The 21,422-nt window shown below is 49.8% G+C and overlaps 1 protein-coding gene across 4 annotated transcripts in view; it reads left to right on the top strand.

Moving 5' to 3' along the window:
• Positions 1 to 19,711, top strand: part of LOC111554032 (carcinoembryonic antigen-related cell adhesion molecule 6) — a 101,528-nt gene extending 81,817 nt beyond the window's left edge. The window contains exons 1-9 of one of the 4 annotated variants that reach the window (XM_023229291.3): positions 8,117 to 8,274; positions 9,117 to 9,476; positions 15,330 to 15,608; positions 15,999 to 16,253; positions 17,020 to 17,137; positions 18,112 to 18,182; positions 18,488 to 18,519; positions 18,992 to 19,057; positions 19,332 to 19,700. In XM_023229291.3, coding sequence (XP_023085059.2) covers positions 8,211 to 8,274; positions 9,117 to 9,476; positions 15,330 to 15,608; positions 15,999 to 16,253; positions 17,020 to 17,137; positions 18,112 to 18,182; positions 18,488 to 18,519; positions 18,992 to 19,057; positions 19,332 to 19,397 — 1,311 coding nt within the window. In that variant the 5' untranslated portion in view covers positions 8,117 to 8,210 and the 3' untranslated portion in view covers positions 19,398 to 19,700. Of the gene's footprint in view, positions 1 to 8,116; positions 8,275 to 9,116; positions 9,477 to 15,329; positions 15,609 to 15,998; positions 16,254 to 17,019; positions 17,138 to 18,111; positions 18,183 to 18,487; positions 18,520 to 18,991; positions 19,058 to 19,331 lie in introns of those variants that run through there. The other 3 variants (XM_031934862.1, XM_023229297.3, XM_023229296.3) reach the window with 3 other exon arrangements.
• The last annotated feature ends 1,711 nt before the right edge of the window (positions 19,712 to 21,422 follow it).

Here is a 21,422-nt window from a genome sequence, read left to right as displayed (position 1 = left end):
GGAAAGAAAGAAAGAAGAAAGAAAGAAAGAAAGAAAGAAAGAAAGAAAGAAAGAAAGAAAGAAAGAAAGAAAGAAAGAAAGAAAGAAAAGATAGAAAGGAGAGAGAGGGGGAGGGAGGGAAGGAGGGAAGGAAGGAAGGAAGGAAGGAAGGAAGGAAGGAAGGAAGGGGAAAGAAAGAAAGGAGGAAGGGAGGAAAGGAGGAAAGAAGGAAATCCAAATGAGAAAAAAGACTTGAGGAAGAAATCATGAGGCACCAGGGTGAGGGGAGGTGGGAAGGAGTACAAAGAGGAAACTGTCACGGCTGCCAAGTTAGTCACCTTATTTCCTAAGAATGCTTCATTTCTTTTGTTTAACAAGTTTCACCTCCCAGATTTTCATAAAGTACACAGTCTAATCTGTTACCTAACAGTAAGACAGCGTCACTTCACTGCTTTTGCCCTCACATGGAAACAATGTTGTGAGACTAAAGCACAGACTACCAGGCCATATACACTGGCTTCAGCCATCCCCAGAGATCAGGAGCCTCCAACTGGGCAGCTTCCATACAATCTCCAAGCGACGTACAGCTGCACCAACAGTCACAATTAAAGTTCTAATCTTGGCCAGGCATGGTGGCTTATGCCTATAATACCAGCACTTTGGGAGGCTGAGGTGGGCAGATCATGAGGTCAGGAGTTCAAGACCAGCCTGACCAAAGTGGTGAAACCTCATCTCTACTGAAAATACAAAAATTAGCCAGGCATGGTGGTGCGTGCCTGTAATCCCAGCTACTCAGGGGCTGAGGCAGGAGAATCGCTTGAACCCAGGAGGCGGAGGATGCAGTGAGCTGAGATCGCACCACTGCACTGCAGCCTGGGCGACAGAGTGAGACTCTGTCTCAAAAAATGTAAAATAAAAATAAAAAAATAAAGTTCTAATCTCTTCCCTCCTTCTGTTGCTGCTACTAATGCTGATGTCCATGGTCTCTAGCAGCCTGAATCCAGGGAAATAAGACTGTCTGTGAAGGGGAAACTGGGGGAGAAAATGGGGCAAAACAGGCCACATGTGCACCAAAATGTAGCCCTTTCAGCTACAGGGATCTGGAGCAAGTGAGCCTCTCTCAGTGCCAGTTTCCTCATTTACTAAAAGAAGCAAACTGTACTTAAATCCAGGGTTGCGAGGGTTGAATGAGATATTGTATGTGACAGTGTCTGCACCTACAGCTGGCAAATATATATATATACATACTGGTTCAACAAAGATTTGCTTCCTTGCCTTCTCCCCCAAGCTTTTCCCAGAAGAGTAATGCATTTCCCCAGAGTCAAACTTGGTGGCAGTTGTGAGAGGATGTTAAAGGCAACTGTACATTCATCAAAGATAAGGAACTCTTTGCTTTCATTCCCTTTTTGTAAAGACAGGATCTCGGTCTGTCACCCAGGCAGGAGTACAGTGGTGCCATCACAGCTCACTGCAGCCTCAAGCAGTCTTCCTGCCTCAGTCCCGCAAGTATGTATAATTAGAAGTGTACCCCACATGCCTGGCTAATTTTTGTTTTTCTGTAGAGATGGGGTCTCACTAAGTTGCTCAGGCAGATCTCAAACTTTGCTTGTATTCTTTTTTTTTTTTTTTTTTGAGACAGAGTCTCATTCTGTCGCCCAGGCTGAAGTACAGTGGCGCAATCTCAGCTCACCACAACCTCCGCCTCCCAGGTTCAAGTGATTCTCCTGCTTCAGCCTCCTGAGTAGCTGGGATTACAGGTATGCACCACCACGCCCAGCTAATTTTTGTATTTTTAGTAGAGACAGGGTTTCACCATGTTGGTCTGGCTGGTCTAAAACTCCAGACCTTGTGATCCACCTGCCTCGGCCTCCCAGCTGGGATTACAGGCGTGAGCCACTGCGCCCAGCCCACTTGAATTCTTTAGAGTGTACCAAGCATGAGCACATTTTAATGCTATTTGATGGTAATGTAATAAACTGAAGAAAATCCTATCACCAGATGGTGTCCATATTTGAAGCTTTTGCCACACCAAGCCCTGCTGCAACAGCGCACCCTTTGGGAAGCAGACCTTTGGTAAAAGGTTTTGAATCTACTCCAGTTTTCACTACAAGCAAAGTGGCCCAGACCTTTGCAAAGAAACCACCTAGAAGAGAACTCAGCTCACACCTGTAATCCCAGCACTTTGGGAGGCCAAGACAGGCAGATGATTTGAGGTCAGGAATTCGGGACCAACCTGATTAACGTGGTGAAACCACATCGCTACTAAAAATACAAAAAAAATTAGCTGGGCGTGGTGGTGCATGTCTGTAGTCCCAGCTACGTGGGAGGCTGAGTCAGGAGAGTAGCTTGAACTCATGAGGCAGAGATTGCAGTGAGCCAAGATCGTGTGCCACTGTACTTCAGCCTGGGCAACACAGCAGGACTCCATCTCAGAGAGAGAGAGAGAGAGAGAGAGAGCTCCGTGTATATTTCCACTTGGGAGCACCATCTCCTCAAAGGCCACTTTGAGGTGAAATGGCTTTCTTACATACTCTGCATCAATTTGGTCCTAAAATCAGGAGACATTCACCCTTCTCCACCCCAATTTCCAACATTCCCTCCTTTGTAGAGAGAGCACTCTGGAAGCTGCTGAGCCCCACAGCCCTAGGGCCTAGACCACTATTCCAAAAGGGAAGACTTTTCCATCACTTTGACAGACACCCAGGCTAGAGTCCTCAGATTGAACTCAAAGCTCTAACTGCAACCTCTTTTTCCAGTGCAAGCCCTTCTACTCACTAAAAATTACTCTCTCTCCACTCAAACTAGCCTGTTTGCCCTTCCCTGAATGGGGTTTGTGTTTTCCCATCATCTCAACTTTGCTCACACACCCAGCTCAAAACCACCTTCCCACAGGCCAGACAATCCTCAGTTCTTCCCACAGCCAGATAAGCGCTCTTCCTCCTGAGAGCCTGCTTAGCCCTACTGGACGCTGTCTTGTTGCACTTATCGTCTGTTCCTTTTATTGAAGGCTTTCATATGCCTCTCCTGCCTCCATCCCCTGCCCTTCTAAACTTCACACTCCTTGGCAGCACAGACTGGTGCACTGTTCCCACATCCCTGACGCTATCCACTCAGCACTTGGCAAACGTTAGCTAACCGCAAGAATGCATCCTCAGGTTTCTAAGTCAGACCAGGGCTTCATAGCAGTTCTATTGACATTGGGGCTGAACAGTTCCTTGTGGTGGGGGCTGTTCTGTGCATTGTGAGACGTTCAGCAGCATCCACGTGGCCTTTTTCCACTGGATGCCAATAGCAGCCTTCCCTCTCTCCCGTCCCCACCCTGGTATGAAAACCAAAAATATGGCCGGGCGCGGTGGCTCAAGCTTGTAATCCCAGCACTTTGGGAGGCCGAGACGGGTGGATCACGAGGTCAGGAGATCGAGACCATCCTGGCTAACACGGTGAAACCCCGTCTCTACTAAAAAAATACAAAAATCTAGCCAGACGAGGTGGCGGGCACCTGTAGTCCCAGCTACTCGGGAGGCTGAGGCAGGAGAATGGCGTGAACCCGGGAGGCGGAGCTTGCAGTGAGCTGAGATCCCGCCACTGCACTCCAGCCCGGGCGACAGAGCGAGACTTCGTCTCAAAAAAAAAAAAGAAAAAGAAAACCAAAAATATCTCCAAACATTGCCAAATGTCCCCTGCGGGGAAACCGCCCTCTGTCGACAACCACTACTCTATACCTGTTTGGACGAACGGAGGCAAGATGGTGCACTTCCGGGTTCTTCATTTCCCCCCCCCCCCCCCCCCCCCCCCGAAAATGCAGCCGACGACCCGGGAAGGTGCAGACCAACTGGGCATGCGCCAGGTGACGTCAATCCGAAGAGACCAAGATTTACCTGGTCGCACCTGCGGAACGCCCCTGACAGGCCCGTGCCCCACCTATTGCCCTCCCACTCCTAGAAAAGCCGCCCTCCGCCATTGAGCCAGCGGACTTCCCAGCTTCCCATTGCTGTCAGAACTGTTGGAACTCCGTCTGAGAGCTTGGGGGGGGAACTCTGCCGGCCTTCTTTGCCGGAGGCCGACAGACTTCTTCTCCACACCTTAGGTTACAAAAATAAACTTGCAGTTTTGCTCCTACACTTGCCTACCCACTGGTTCTTTTGCGCCCCCTGGGCTGGTCTTAGAAAAAAACAAATCAATACCAATAGTTCTCCACCTGGCCACACATTCAGACTCACCTGAACATTTACAATCAGCCTGGAAGTCAGGGGGACCTAGATCCAAATCCTGGCCCTGTCACTCCCTTTGCAAACCTGGACAAGTCGCTTCACCTTTTTCATCCTGTTTTATCGTCTTAAGATGAATAAATACCCCTTCTCACACAGACTTGTTGTGAAGATTAAATAATCCGCAGCGTGACCTAGAAAGGGTTTAATAAATAAACTGTGTAGAATTTCTAAGTCGCTCCTAAAGCACGAGGGTGAGGAACTGGGGAAAGCTCACTGTGCCGCCAGGGGGCGCCATCACAAACCATGTCGGTGGCCAGGCTCAAGCCTTGTTTCCCAGCCAAGCAAAGTTTGCAATGCGGGCCTGAGTCTGAGGTACTCAGTGACTGGAGGAAATAATAGCTCCTCCTCATCCCCGACAATAATTCTGAAAATAAAATCGAAACCTATTTTATCTTTTATGACATACATGCTCAATATGCTTTTCAAAGGGGAGAGGGAAAAAAAGAAATGGGTGAAAATATATGAGGATATTATGAAATAAATCGTATTTTATATGATTTATAATAGATGACTCATTACTTATAATATTACTTGTTAATCATAAAATTACTTATGATAATAGCTGATATGTTTTAAGAACTCTTGTGTCTCAGGCATTGTTCTAAGCACTTCACATTTATCTCATCTTATCCTCACAAAAATCTTATGCGTTTTACATTTTTTTAGTTTTCATTTTTCAGACGTTCAAAAATATTGTAAAAACAGTCAGAGTTTCAGTATATCCTTCATCCAGCTTTTTCAAATAACCTGAACTCTAATGCAATTATCAAAATCAGTCAACTAGCGTTGATACAATAAATTTAAAAATACAGAAATATGGGGCCAGGCGTGGTGGCTCACGCCTTTAATCCCAGCACTTTGGGAGGCTAAGGCGGGCGGATCACGAGGCGAGGAGATCGAGACCATCCTGGCTAACACAATGAAACCCCGTCTCTACTAAAAATACAAAAAATCAGCCGAGCATGGTGGCGGGCACCTGTAGACCCAGCTACTCGGGAGGCTGAGGCAGGAGAATGGCATGAACCTGGGAGGCAGAGCTTGCAGTGAGCAGAGATCACACCACTGCACTCCAGCCTGGGTGACAGAGGGAGACTCTATCTCAAAACAAAAAAACAAAACACATATTTATACATACATATATATGTATTGTGTGTGTGTGTGTGTGTATATATATATATATATACACAGAGAGAGAGAGAGTAATATTAAAATTTTGGGTTGGGCATGGTAGCTTACGCCTGTAATCCCAGTACTTTGGGAGGCCCAGGCAGGCAGATCACCTGAGGTCAGGAGTTGGAGATCAGCCTGGCCAACATGATGAAACCCCATCTCTACTAAAAATACAAAAATTAGCTAGGCGTGGTGGTGGGGACCTGTAATCCCAGCTACTCGGGAGGCTTAGGCGGGAGAATCGCTTGAACACAGGAGGCGGGGGTTGTAGTGAGAGTGAGACTCTTGTCTCCAAAAAAATAAATAAAATAAAATAAAATAAAATTTTGCTAATCATCCTAGTCCTGTCCTTTTTCTGCTCCAGAGTCCAACCCTGGATCCCACACTGAGTAACATTATCACATCTCCCAGGTCCCTCCAGCCTCGGGGAGGTTCCCACTCTTTCCTCTCTCAGGACCTTGACGCTTTTAAGGAGGTCTGGTAGGTTGTTTCGTAGAATGTCCCTCAATTTGGGTTTGTCTCATGTTTCCTTGGGATGTTTCAGGTTATGCATTTTGGGCAAGATTAGCACAGAAGTGATGTGTCTTTCTCAGGACATCCCAGCCAGAGGCGCAGGATGTTGGTATCTCTCATTACTGATGAGGTTCACTTTAAGCCCTTGGTTCAGGTGGTGTCTGCCAGGTTTCTCTGCTATAAATTTACTATTCATCTCACTGTAATTAATAAGTATCTTGTGGACAGATACTTTGGAAATGCGAAAACAGCCTGTTTGTTCTCAGCATACTTTTACCAATTAATTTCTAGAATCCAGAGATAATTGTAGCCGATAAACAATTCTTACTGTGGTGTTAACCAAACAGTGATTTTCTATTTCCATCATTGCTTCTACATTGATTAACTGGAATGCTGCTGTAAGAAATAGCTATTCTTTCTTTCTCATTTATGTATGTATTCACTTATTTATATATATCAGCATGGACTCTCGGGTATTTATTGGTTGGACTACATTACTATTATTGTTGATTATGTTGCTGTATTGTCCCCAGATTGGCCATTGGGAGCTGCTTCTAGTTGCCATTTGTGATATTTTCCACACATCTCCATCATTTTTCAAGCTGTGCCTTACTCTCAGGCCCCGCAAGATGCTCCAGTCCCCTCTTGTGCTTTCCTGCCCCAGCCCTGGAATCCGCCATTTCTCCAGGAAACCCTGGTTCCTTTCTTGGGAGAATGATGTTTACAGACTATAGGCACCTATATGTCCATTGCTAGTAGGTGCCAGTGCTTCTATGCCCTCTAGTGGTCAGAGCTGGGAAATAACACACGCACACTAGTGTATTGTTACCCACATTTCACAAATTAGGTAAATGAGGCACAAGAAAACTTAGGCAACTTGACCAACATCACAGAGAAAATAGGTAGCGGAACTGGGAAATGAAAATAATGAAAGATACACCACAAATCCTAACAAGCAAAAGTAGCTTTTTCACACATCCACATCAGCAGAAAGCCACAAGCCCAATATTCCAGCATAGACACTCTCTTTGGAAAATAACCAGAATTCCACAGCAATAACCACAATGATAACCATCATGTACTCAACACCCGCCTGGGCACTGGGCTCCCACAGCAGCTCACTTATTCCCAACAACTCTGTGAGGAGGATTTTACCATCCTCCTTTTACAAATCAGGGAATCGAGGATCATAGAAGCCAAATGACTTGTCCAAGTCGACATAGTTAAGTGACAGAACCATGAGCTGTCCCCAGGTACATCTGGACATAAAGTCCATGCTTATGCCACCGTGTCAGCCTTTCCAAAAACTGATTTTAGGCGAAATGTAAGTAAGCTTTTTAAAACCTTTACTACTTATGTACTTATTTTAATACACGTTGAAAAAAAATTTAAGCACAGATCAAATCTGTAATTTCATGGACAATATTGCATAAGACAAGGATGTTTTGTCACCAACTCCTGGCCTCAAGCCATCCTCCCACCTTAGCCTCTCGAGTAGCTGCAATCACAGATCTGAGCCACCAATCCCTACTAGGACAGGAGGTTTTGTAAACTAAATGTATTTAGAAAAAATGATGAAATATATAATAATAAAGGTGGTACAAGCTGGAGAGAAAATCATAAAGTCAGCCTAGAAATGTCTGGTGTATGGATGACATAGAGCTATAGCACCGTGCAGCTTCATTCTCGGTTACTCCAAAGAAATTAGAGTCACATAGCGCTGCAGAAAGAACAACTCAGAATCTTAGACCCGGGCTTTAGCCCTAGATGGATCTGTTTCTAGGACCCCAGACGTCTCTGTGACCTCTTTGCTGGGAGTAAATCCAACCTTCCCCGACATGTGAGAACAGTAAGAAGACCCTGCACACACAAAGGGGTTTCTCTGTCACAGAGAAAATAACACCACGTTCAGGGACCCCAGGGACTCTGCATGGTGCTGACAGACCCAGGGCCAAGGTGTAGCAGAGGTCCACGCTGGGGAGGGACGGTCGTCCTGTTACGAGACGGGGGTCCAAATAAGCCTTGCTTCTCAGAGCCTGGTCTGGGGAACTCAAATGTAGACAGAAGGGAAAAAGGAAGAACAGAAAAGGAGGCAAAACTGAGAGGGGAGGAGACAGAGAAGTGACCGGGGCAGAGCCTCACCCATGACCCTGGAAAGTGCTCCTGCCCTAGGAAAGAGGAAGAACAGCAGAGCCTACAGTCACAGCAGCCCTGACAGAGCACTCCTGGAGCCCAGGCTCTTTTCCACAGAGGAGGAAAGAGCAGGCAGCAGAGACCATGGGGCCCCCTTCAGCTCCTCCCCACAGAGAATGCATCCCCCGGCAGGGGCTTCTGCTGGCAAGTGAGTGGAGGATTCCTGGGAGTGGGCAGGAGGAGGGATCACAGAGAATGGCTGAGGTCTCCTGGGGAGGACAAGGCTCTGAAAGGGGACAGAGGGCTTCTGCTGGAGCCTCAGGGGAGAGAACATCAGAAAGGGACACGGGTCACAACAAGACAATCACATTGAACTGGGATTGATAAGAGGGAGGAAAATCAGTGTTTTCCAAGTTAATCATCACTGGTCACTACAAGTAGAAAATGATAAGAATAAGAATTAATCAGGGTGACACTTTAAATAAAAATATAACCAGGGCACTAAACCCTGCCCTTGACCACCAACCACAGGTTGTAAAATAACCACCACTCATTAACTCATCTACGAGTATTTGCAATCAAATTTTAGGCACTGGCATACAACAAATATCAGACAAGTCTCTGTGTTCAAAGAGCTCACACTCTCGCGGGGATGAAGACAGACACCCAAAGAGATCTAGAATGTGAGGTCAGGTGTTGACAAGAGCCCCGGAGGGAACAGAGCAGAAAAAGGTCAGAAAGGGAAGACCCAGGGTCTCTAGAGGAGGTGTCAGGGGAGGGGTCTCCCTAAGATGCCCTGATGTGAGCAGGACCTACCTGAGGCCAGTGGGGAGGGAGCCATGCAGACCCCTGGGGAAGGGGATTCCAAACAGGAAAATGCCAAGGTCAGAGGTGCTGAAGGAAGAAAGGTCACACTACTGATCTTGACCAAGTGGACGCACACACACTCTCCAAGGCTGAGGGGTGAAGAGACTCTCTCAGGACCCAGGGCCCCATCTTTCCATCCCAATACATAGGTCCTAATACTGACCGAGTCTTTCTCCCTCCTAGCCTCACTTCTAACCTTCTGGAACCCGCCCACCACTGCCCAGCTCACTATTGAATCCAGGCCGTTCAATGTCGCAGAGGGGAAGGAGGTTCTTCTACTTGCCCACAATCTGCCCCAGAATACTTTAGGCTTCAGCTGGTACAAAGGGGAAAGAGTAGATAACAAACGTCTAATTGTAGCATATGTAATGGGAACTCAGCAAACTACCCCAGGGCCCGCGCACAGCGGTCGAGAGACAGTATACTCCAATGCATCCCTGCTGATCCAGAACGTCACCCAGAATGACACAGGATCCTACACCCTACAAGCCATAAAGGAAGATCTTGTGAATGAAGAAGCAACTGGCTGGTTCTGCGTATACCGTGAGTGATTTCCCATGACCTCTGGGTGTTGGGGATCAGTTCTACTTCCCACATACCGGATTGTCAGGCCTGGGCTGTGCCTGTGCCCCCTCTGCATTACATCCTGTGTTGGGGTTTGGGCATTTAGTGCAGGACACACACGGGGGAGACAAACTCCCACAGATCAGAATTCTTTTCCTGCATCCAGACCCTGCAGACACTCGGGGCAGAAGAAGGACAGTCTGATGGGGGGACTCAGCAGGGGGAGGTCAGTGTCAGCCAAGCGCACCGTGCCCTCTCCCTGGACCTGACCCTGAGAAAGACCCTGGAGAACTGGGTCAGGGCCTGGCCTACGGGACCCCCTAGGATCGTCACAGAGAAGCTCAGCTCTTCCCAGAGCTGAGCCCCTGTGCAAATCCCTGTCCCAGATTCCTGACTCCAGGTGACCCTGGGGACCCTAGGGATCCTGTGTCAGGGCAGGGTGAGACCTCCTGGGCAGGGCTGACTGGGAGCAAGATTTTACCAGCTGCCTGAGGGTCATGGCTCCTGGAATTGGTTACCAGCCAGGGTCCAGCCCCAAGAACTTCTTCTGGTCAAGGACAGGGCCTCATCCTTCACCTTAGACTCAGCATGGAGTGAACAGATGGACAAGATGACTAGGGCATGAGCCCACTGCCCAGGGGAACTTAGGTGACTCCATGGGAAGTTCAATATCCCCAGGGGGAGAAAAAGAAGAGAGAAGATGCTCCCGGCAGCTCCTTTTCCACAAGGGATCAGGCCCAAGGACCTCTCTTTTGGAGGCGAATAAGCATAGATGCTGCTCATTTGGGCAGCTCCTCTATACACAGCTGAGGTCAAGTAATTCTAAATATTTTGAGATTAATTCACAAACAACCTCACAGTCAAATAGCACTTATCCTACTTATTGAAAAAAAAATTGAGGAACAGGGAGACACAGTCACTAACTAGGGTCACACAAGTCATAGGTGTCAGATTAGAGTCATACGAGGTCTCTCTGCAGCCACAGCTGCCTCTTCTCCACCAGGGGATGGCTGGGGCTATCATTAGACATCTGCAGACCTGAGACCTGTCGTAAGTCCTCTTTCTTTTTTCTTGGGCATCGATAACTCAGAGGGGGAGATTTTGGTCTGGAGAGTGAGGGGCAAGTGGAAAATTAATCAATTTTTCCTGATATAATTTGGATGTTTATCCCCTCCAAATCTCACATTGAAATGTGATCTCCAACATTGGAGGTGAGGATGTTTATCTCCTCCAAATCTCACGTTGAAATGTGATCCCCAACGTTGGAGGGGAGGCCTGGTGGGAGGCGCTCAGATCATGGGGGCTGTTTCTCACCATCCCCTTGGTGGCAAGTCAGTTCTCACTCTGAGTTCACAGATCTGGTTCTTTAAAAGTGTGTGGCACCTCCACACTCTCTCTTGCTCCTGCTTTTGCCACATGACACCACCTGCTCCCCCTTCTCCTTCCACCATGATTGTAAGCTTGCTGGGCCTCACCAGAAGCCAAGCAGATGCTGGTGCCGTGCCTGTACAGCCTGCAGATCCCTGCCCCAATTAAATCTCTTTTCCTTATAAATTACCCAGCCTCAGACATTTCCTTATAGTAACGAAAAGTAGCCTAACACAGTAGCCTAACCTGGAACTAAATCCCTTGTGTCAACAGAGGCAGTGCCAGGAATGTCAGGGCCTCCCTCTCAGATGCGCACCACTGCCCTCACTCGACCTGAAATCCTGTGTTTCCTGATGTGTCAGTGTCACTCCTACGAGAGGATGAAAGAAACAACCTTGCTTTCACTCCCCACTCACACCCTGCACCAGCCCAGGGCCCAATGAGAGACACACACTCAGTAGTTCTCTGATGAAGGAGGAAATGAATGAATGATGAATAATTCATAAACTCTTCAGAGACCGGATCTCAGATGCAGAATCCTAGAAGGTTCTGGCCACATCTGTTTCCTGTCCCTCCAGGGACCAGGATCCTTGTTGCATTCCTCTAACCCCTGCTCCTAAAGCTACCCCAAGAACCACATCTCATGGGACTCTGGCACAGCTCATCTGTGGGAAGGTTTTCAGGGCTCCCTGGTCCTGGTTCCAGAACAACCAGGGGTCTCCTGGCCGCTGGGGTCCGTGAGGTCACTGTAGTCCCCACAGCTCACTGCCATGTAATCTCTGACTATCTCTGCTCCCCCTTGTCCCTTATCTTCATCCCCCTTCACAACAGTGAGGACACCCCTACCCTGCACAGCTTCCTCCACCATTAGGTATTCCCCAGTAACTCTCTCTAACAAGACTGGCTGTTCTGTTCCCTTCCCACTCACACTGTGGCCTGGCCCAACTCTGGGACAGTAAAAAAAAAAAAGGCACAGAAATCAGCTGGATCAGAGCCCCTGCCAGGCTTCATCATGAGCCAGTGTCCCCAGGTCACCAGGAGAACGAGCTTCCACTGTGTCCCCACCCACAGCTCTTTCCCTCCATGAGGCCAACACGTGGAACAGGCCACAGGATAGGGACGAGTGACTCCTCCACCTACTCTTGTAATTGCCCAGCAGGTTCTTCCTGCCACTGCACAGACAAAACCAATTCACTCAGACCACAATATTGCAGTCAAGATAGAGTTTAATTAATGCTAAGTGAGCCAAACAGCAAGACAGGAGTTTATTATTATTTAAATCAGCCTCCCTGAAGGCTTGAGGTTAGAGTTTTTCAGGGATAGTTTGATGGCAGGGGACTAGGGAATGGGGAATGCTGATTGGTTGGGGATAAAATCATAGGGATGTGGCAACTGATCCTGGTGTGCTGAAACCATCTCTGAGTGGGGGCCACAAGACCACTGAATCATGGGTCTTGGTCCAGGTGGAGTCAGTGAGTTGCCAGAATGCAAAAGTCTGAGAAACATCTCAAAAGACCAATCTCAGGTTCTACAATAGTGATGTTATCTATGGGAACAATTAGGGAAGTCACAAATCTTGTGACTTCTGGACACATGCGTCCTGAGAAGTCAGGGACTGCAGAAACTATGCCTACATTTTAGCACAATTTGGGCCCCTCCCATAATGCTAATCTCATAATGTTTCATTAGTTTTACAAAGCCAATCCCTGACAAAGAGGGAGTTAGTTTTAGGGAGGGACTAAAATCATCCTTGCTTCAAAGTTGCACCGTGTTAGCCAGGAGAGTCTCGATCTCCTAACCTCATGATCCACCCACCTCGGCCTCCCAAAGTGCTGGGGTTACAGGCGTGAGCCACCACGCCCGGCCTGAAACAGCAAAGTTTTAAAAGAGTGGGAAAAGGCCGGGCGTGGTGGCTTATGCCTGTAATCCCTGCACTTTGGGAGGCTGAGGCAAGTGGATCACCTGAGGTCGGAAGTTTGAGACCAGCCTGGCCAACATGGTGATACCCCGTCTCTACAAAAAATACAAAAAATTAGCCGGGCATGATGGCAGGCGCATGTAATCCCAGCTACTCAGGAGGCTGAGGCAGGAGAATCGCTTGAAACCAGGAGGTAGAGGTTGCAGTGAGCCAAGATCATGCGATTTCACTCCAGCCTAGGCAGCAAGAGCAAAACTCTGTCTCAAAAAAAAAAAAAAAGTGGGGAAAAATAGTGGAACAGCATATTCAACTTCGCATTCAATATTTTGTATTGACAATGGCATATTTTATATTTTGTAGCTGTGGGACAACTACAAAGGCTGTAACATACATGTAATGGGATGCTGGTGGTTCCTGGGACCAGGTGGAGCTGGCCAGCCCTGTGCTGTCTGGTGGGCTCACTGCCTGTTCCACACACACCTGTGCCCCCATGATGATGCCATTATCATCAGATGGGGTCTTCAGGTGGGGAGATGCACAAGCCACTGGCATCTCGCTTAGACTCTGCCCAATTCGAGATAATTTAATCAAACTCTAGTTGTGTTTTCCGGGGTCTAGAGAAAAGGAGGAAGGCATTTCATATGACTGTTTTGGGCCCCTTCCTATTTTGCTTAACTCTGCACAGGAAACTGAGATAAGTGCTCTTTCTAAATTTACTGACATAACACATATCACATCTCCTAATTTGGGATTATTCTTCTCTATGTATTACTGAGACATCTCAGACGTTCCCTCTGACCAGTTCTGTTTCCTAACAGGACTCACAATTCTCTCTCTGCCCAGAGAGTCACTGATTTCAAACCAAAGTCAGCATCTTTCTTTGAGCTTAACATGATTATGCTGGTCTTCAGCGTTTAGCAGACCAAAACCTTATTGTGTTATCAAGAGAAATACTACAGCCAGCAATTGCCTTAGATCTTTAGACCATTAATAATAATTTCCACTGATAGAAAAAAGTTTAATGTTTCCCCCAAATTTCTTGTTTTTCACTAAAGTAAGAACATAACTCCTTTGTTTAAACTCCTGACAAATTTTTAAGGGCAAAATGGACTATTACAGATGGGGAATCCCAAATCCAAACATCCAAAATGCAAAATGCTCCAATATCCAAAACTTTTTGGCCACTGGCATGATGTTCAAAGGAAGTGCTCACTGGAGCATTTTGAAATTTTGGATTTTCAGATTTGGGATGATAAACCGATACTTGTAATACAAATATTCCAAAATAAAAAATAATCAGAAATCCAAAACACTTTTGCTCTTATGCAGAAGAGATACCCAAACTCTATTAACTATAGACACCAAGGTGTACAGAAGATCTCTAGAACCTCCATATCTTACATAACTGAAACTGCACACCCAAGGAACAACTTCCACCCAGCCCTTGGAAATCACCATTCTGCTCTTTTATTTTTTTCTCTCTCTTTTTTTTTTTTTTTTTTTGAGATAGAGTTTTACTCTTGTCACCCAGGCTGGAGCACGATGGTGTGATCTAGGCTCACTGCAACCTCCCCCTCCCAGGTTCAAGCAATTCTCCCTAGCCTCTTAAGTAGCTGGGATTACAGGCGTGCCACCACACCCAGCCAATTTTTGCATTTTTAGTAGAGTCGGGGTTTCACCATGTTGGCCAGGCTGGTCTCGAACTCCTGACCTCAGGTGATCTGCCCGTCTCAGCCTCCCAAAGTGCTGGGATTACAGGCATGAGCCACCGCGCCCGGCCTTCTACTATAACTTTTATTTACTCACTGTATCATGTCAGTCACCATGACACACCTGGAAAGAACAACCTCACCTTGTAATTCTGAGACCTCAGCACCTGCGTGTTCCAGGTGAAGACCCCAAGGTCAGCCAGGCAGTCAGCCATCAGGGAAGGAACAGGAGAGGTGCCAGGGGATGTGACTCCTGGTCCTTGTCTGTCCACCACCCAATGCTGCTGCTCAGTTCACAATTGAGAAAGTCTCTGCTTCTTTCACAGGCAGGCAGCCTCACAGGCTCTGAGCCTTCAGATGGTCATGCATCTGTCTGTGACACACACGTCTGTCTTGGTCTTTTTTGTTGTTGTTTCTTTGTTTTGTTTGTTTTGAGAGATGGAGTCTCACTCTGTCACCCAGGCTGGAGTACAGTGATGCAATCGCATCTCACTGCAAGCTCTGCCTCCTGGGTTCACGTCATTCTCCTGCCTCAGCCTCCCAAGTAGCTGGGACTACAGGCACCCGCCAACACGCCTGGCTAATTTTTTGTATTTTTAGGAAAGACGGGATTTCAGCATGTTGGCCAGGATGGTCTCGATCTCCTGACCTCGTGATCCACCCACCTCAGCCTCCCAAAGTCCTGGGATTACAGACGTGAGCCACTGACCCAGCCCTGTCTTGGTCTTTTAAGGAGTGGGGTTGGCCAAAGAATAGGAGATGTTGATTCTGATTAAAATATGCCTGTGGAGGAATCACAGGTGCCACACAGGGCAATCTTCTCTGTTATCTGCACAGCGGAGCTGCCCAAGCCCTCCATCACCAGCAACAACTCCAACCCCGTGGAGGACAAGGATGCTGTAGCTTTCACCTGTGGATCTGAGGCTCAGGACCCAACCTACCTGTGGTGGGTAAATGGTCAGAGCCTCCCAGTCAGTCCCAGGCTGCAGCTCTCCAATGGCAACAGGACCCTTACTCTACTCAGTGTCACAAGGAATGACACAGGACCCTATGAGTGTGAAACACAGAACCCAGTGAGTGCCAGCTGCAGTGACCCAGTCACCCTGGACGTCCTCTGTGAGCATCTTCTGTTCCTCTGTGGCCCAGGCCACCAGCCCAAATCCACACAGCCAGAGGCCAGGCCTCTCGGTCCCTCTCAGCTTCAAGGACTCAGACACTCACCCAGGTTGGCCATGACTTCCTGTCCCGAGCAAACCTGGGCAGACCCAGCCTTGACCAAGAATAGGAGGGGAGGGGCTGCTCCTGTCCTGGGAGGCTCAGGGTCCACAGCCTGTGATGGGAGAAACGGGTGAATGTCTCAGACCCAGACTCAGTGGATAGAGTGGGTTTCATTAGGACTTCAAGGTTATGACTTGGCTCAGAGGGACACTGTGGCTCTTCCACAGACCAGCAGCTTCCCCTTCCTCTCTGATGATATCATCTATGGCTTTATTCTCTTTGCTCCAGATGGACCAGGCATTCCCACCATTTCCCCCCCAGACTCCTATTACCACCCAGGGGCAAATCTCAACCTCTCCTGCCACGTGGCCTCTAACCCACCCACACAGTATTCCTGGTTTGTCAGTGGAATGCTCCAGCAACACACACAAAAGCTCCTTATCGCCAACATCACAGTGGATAATAGTGGATCCTATGCTTGCCTCGCCCATAACTCAGCCACTGGCCTCAGTACAATCACAGTCAAGACAATCACAGTCTCTGGTAAGTGGATCCCTGGAGCATAGGCCCTAGGCCCTTGGTAGAGGCAGTCAGTTTTCTGAAAGAGCCTGGAAGCTTATTTCCCAGCCCATGTCTTAGACACAAGCAAATTCCAAACTCTACCCTGAGCCCTCTCACTCCATCTCTGCAGGACCCCTCCTCCCCTTGTTGTTCTGATTTCTCACAGCTGACCTTGGGGCCAGCCTGGAATGTTGTACAAATTTTGTTGTATCACTTACAAGTTTTGTGACCTTCCTTGACTTACTGAGGTGCTATAAGTCTCAGATGCTAACTCTGCAGCTGGGGGTGATGCTCCTTTCCCTCAAGGTGATGGGAGGATGAGATGAGCTGTAGGTACGTTGGTACCCACTGTGCCTGGTACATGGAATTCCCCCAAAAACAGTCAATGAACATCATCCCCACTCATCAGCATTGAGTTGATGGCGAGGGCCTGCCCTTTGTGAGTGTCATGGGAGGCAAAAGGAAAAACAGAGGGAAGAGGCATGATGCGAGAAGAAGGAGGGACTAAAAGGCACAGGAGCAGGGTGAGGTGCAAGCACATCTGGGACAATGTATGAGTTGGTGCTGCCCAGTGTGTGAAGCCTGCTGAAAATTGTGCCACTGTGGAAAGCAAGGGAATCCGTGATGAGGACAACACAACAGACCGCACTCAGGCCCCGTGGCATCTCCTTCTTCCCTGACCACACACCTTCCCTGCAAGACCCCTGTGGTTTCCTCTGGGATAGACTTTGCCTTCTTCTTTCTGCAGGAGAAAATGCCCCAGGCCTTCCTGTGGGGGCCATCGCCGGCATGGTGACCGGGGTCCTGGTCGGAGTGGCGCTGGTGGCCGCCCTGATGTATTTCCTGCTCCTTGCCAAAACTAGAAGGTACCACAGCTTCTTCCCATCCTCCTCCCACCCCCTAGGCTGACTCTAGGCCAGGAGAAAGGAGACCTTGTCCTGTATTCACGACCAGGCTCTCCATGGCCTCCCAAGTCCCCAGGGATCCTTCCCTGTTATTCCACAGCTCCCCCCTCGTCAGCTCCTGACCCTAGGTTGCTGCCTCAACAGCTTCCTCCTCTGTGAATTCGGCCTAGTTAAGGCCCCACCCCTGAGTGTGGCCCTAGTTCCCTCACACAGCAAAGCCACAGCTGCCTGGAGGAAGGAAGAGAAGGAGGGAGGGAGGAAGGGGGGCTCTGTAATTGGTACCTCCCGCTGTTCATTGAATCCACCCACACAGTGAGGGGGATTTCCTGGTTCCAGATCCTGGGCATCGTCACACAGTGGGGAGTGGACCAGCCTGGACAGGCTGAGTGGGGTCAGTGCCCCCCACGGCTGATGTGGTAACCATAGGCCCTGAGGTGTGAGATGGGAGAACCTGGGCCTCACACCAGCATGTCCTGGAGCGTCCTTTGTGTCTCTTGCCAAGCGCTTGAGAGAGAGGACAAGGACACTGTCCCATTTCAGCATCACCACTCAGGACACTGAGTTCCAGGAGAATCCAAGACACTTGCAGTCCCCTCCGTGTCCTGCACAAGTGGCCCTGTTTTCCCTCTGGGGCCTTGACCCTTCCTCTCAGGCAAACCCTCATGATCTGGTTCCTTCCTTGGGTCCTCAGTCCCTTTCCTGGGTCCCTGGGTCAATGTTCTCCTGGCCCAGCATCTGCCTGAGGGTCCTTCCCCTCTGCTCAGGACAGACGTGGCTTCCTAAAGCCTCTCCTCAGCTACCCTCTGCTGGGCTCCCCCTAATACAAACCTGAGGGAGACAGGAGATCTCCATGCCCGTCCTTGAAAATGGGGTTCCCTTCTTGTCCCCTGTTCTAACTCCAAAACTGTGGCTTTTAACCCGGCACCTTCCCAAAGGACCCTGATCTTTCCTAGAACCAGCATCCAGCGTGACCTCAAGGAGCAGCAGCCCCAAGTCCTTGCCCCTGGTGAGTGTCCTCTCAGCCCAGGTGTGGCTGGGAACCTCTAGGCCAACCCCACAGTGTCCGCTCCTTCCAGTCACTCCCAGGGAGGCTCTGATCCTTTCCCGGGGGCTGCAAAGAGGAGCTCATAAAACATCAAACAGGGGGCCCCAACTGGCCGGGTCAGCCCTGACCTGTGGGCTCTGGGTCAGGGGTCACCTCCCCAACCTCAGCTGCTCAGGTATTTTAGAGCTGAGGACACCCCACGCCTTCCTGGAGAAGGGGAAAGGCTCTCCTCCCATCCTGCTACTCACTCCTGTCTCTGTTTCCAGGCCGTGGTCCCTCCCACAGCTCTGCCTTCTTGGTAAGCCTGTCCCCTCCCAGCCCCTTTCTACTGGGGTCCCAGCTGTGCAGGCTCTGGGCAGAGAGACCATCAGCCCGCGAGCACAGCACAGACCCACCTTCCCCCAGAACACACAGGACAAGGCTAGTCCTGCCCAGGAGCTCGGCCTCCCTACAGGGCCGGGACCACCTACACCCTGTGCTGACCCCTCCCCGGGACCCTCCATCGCCTAAGCAGACCCCTGGAGTCCGGCAGGTGCAGAGTGGACACTGGGACCATCAGTCAGGGGCCCACATTAACAAGGGTGTGGGGTGGGCCCAGCCAGGAAAAGGGTCAGGGTGCTGTGTCCACACTGGGAGGCTGAGCTCAGGGCCAGAGCTGGTCACTCCTGAGGGGAAACGACCAGAAGTAGACACAGGGAAGTAAATCCTGGCCAATCAGAGACAGGAAACTTGCAGGCTTGGCCTCCATGACCCTCCATCCCTGTCTACAGATGTCCCCTCTCTCCACTGCCCAGGCCTCCCGACCCAGCCCCAGGACAGCCGCTCCTATCTATGAGGTGAGTGTGGGCCACGGATGTTCTGGTCCCACAGGCCCCAGGGGACCCAGGATCTGTCCCGACTAGCACTGGCTGAGCCCTGAGATGCAGGAAACTGCTGTGGAAATAAGAACAGTGGGTGGTGAGCAGAAGAGGGAGGGGCCTGAGAGCAGGAACCCCCTGAGCACAGCCAGGATCAGCCCCGAGCAGTCCTGGCTGGGCCCAGAGCCTGGGAGACACCAGACCCTGCTCTGAGAAGGCTACAGGGGGTTAGGCCTCTTCTCTGTTTTTGCAGGAAATGCTAAAACATGACACAAACGTTTACTGCCGGATGGACCGCAAAGGAGATGTGGCTTCTTAGGTTCCTCTGCGAGCTGCTCCTGGGGGTTGATGGAGCATCCCGAACCCCCAGCCCTGGGGATGGGGAAGGACATGGAGCCTGAGCCAGAGAACCAGCTCTGAGTCCTGAAAAGACACTGGGGCCTGGGGACAGGGAGGAATGGGGGTCCCTGCTAAATATCCGAGGACCCCGACAGGCTGCCCTGGGCTCTGGGTGGGCCAGGACAAAGGCCTCCATCACCACAGGAAGCGGGGGCTTGCAGAGAAAGTGAATGGGCCTGTGGCCCACCCGGGGTCACCTGGAAAGGATCTCAATAAACAAGACCCTTCCTCTCATTGGCTCTTTTTCTGCTCATGGGAACTTAGCAAAAATTCACCTGAAACTCCATATCTATTCTCTCCTGGTCACACAGGGAAAATGTCACTCCAACTTATTTCAACCCCAGTCTCTCTTCTCTGGGAGGCAGAAATAGGGGGTTGGGATTCAGAAGGGGGGGGACCCTGCACAGGAAAGGGCGGGAATCACAGGAGCGCTGCCCAGCCAGCCAAGGTCTCGGCTGTCCTCACACTGCCCCAGGGACCTACGGTGCCTAGCCCTGGCCACTGGGTTTACTCTCTGTCCAAAAGGCCAGTGCTCAGGACATCTTTGCCCATATCAGGAGATACACAGAGGGGTTGTCAGAGTAATCAAGGTGAGGACAGACCCAGAATTTAGTCCTGGAGTTAAGATCCTCCCAGACAGTGCCTGGGACTCTAGCCCATCATTTCCCATCGGTTCCCACTTTACCGCCTGGTGTGGATCTCACTGAACAATCCTCCTCTCCACACAGGAGCTTCCAGGTCAGAGACACGGGGCTGTCTCACCGAAAGCTCACGCAGTCTCTCGTGGCAGTGGGACCACCTGTCTCCTCTTCTCCTTGGCCTGCAGGGCCCTCCACTCAGGCCTCATCTGCAGCTCCACCACATACCTGCACTAAAGCACAGAGCCATGGTTCCTAAGGATGTTCTACCACTGTCCAGGGTTGTTTGCCATGAGATGGGAAAAGGAAAAACAACCTGCAAATTTACATCAGGATTTAGCTCTAAATGACTCCTTAGCCCTCCTGCACACATCGTCAGATGAGACAAGGTGACACCTCTTGTATCAGTTTCCTGTTGATGCTGTGACAAATTCCCACAGGCCAGGCATGTTGGTGTGTGCCTTGGACCCAACTACTCAGGAGGCTGAGGTGGGAGGACCACTTGAGCCCAGGAGGTTGAGGCTGCAGTGAGCTCTGATCACACCACTGCACGCTGGCCTGAGCAACAGAGATGACAACTCCATTGCTAAACTTAGTGGCATAAAACAACAACAATGTGTCCACTTGGCTGTGTTCTTCCTGGCAGCTCCAGGGAAACATCTGTTCTCTCACCTTTTCCAATTACTAGAGGCCGCCTGCATCCTTAACTTTGGCACCTTCCTCCGTCTTCAAAGCGAGCAGTACAGCATCTTGAAACCTCTCTGTGCTCTGCCTCCATCTTCACTGACTTCCCGGCCTCCCTCTCTCGTAAGGAAGGGACCTATGGTTATTTTAGACCCACCTGGATAAACCGCAATAATCTCCCCATGTCATTAACCTTCATTTATCTGCCAAGTGTCTTTTACCATGTGCCATATTCACAGATCTTGGGATGAGGATGTGTGCATCTTTGAGAGGTGCTTGTTCTATCCATCACTCCTCTCAAGGCCATTTTATCATGATTGCTCACTACAAACTACACATGGGCACCTGGATAGGGTTATCCTGACTGCGGCGTCAGTTTTTGTAGTGACATCCCCAGCACCATCCAGGTCCTGAGAGAGGGAGATGGAGGGCTCTCCATGCCCCTAGTACCTCTCCACCTTCTCCTCAGTGACAAACTCAGTTGTTAAGAATGAAAGATGTGGCCAGGTGTGGTGTCTCACACCTGTAATCCCAGCACTTTGGGAGGCCGACGGGAGTGGATCACCTGAGGTCAGGAGTTTGAGACCAGCCTGACCAACATGCCGAAACCCTGTCTCTACTAA

Source organism: Piliocolobus tephrosceles, chromosome 21, assembly GCF_002776525.5.
Source record: "Piliocolobus tephrosceles isolate RC106 chromosome 21, ASM277652v3, whole genome shotgun sequence".
In the NCBI taxonomy this organism is placed as follows: domain Eukaryota; kingdom Metazoa; phylum Chordata; class Mammalia; order Primates; family Cercopithecidae; genus Piliocolobus; species Piliocolobus tephrosceles.
Note: the sequence above shows the minus strand (reverse complement) of the source record. Positions and strands in the feature narration are given on the sequence as shown.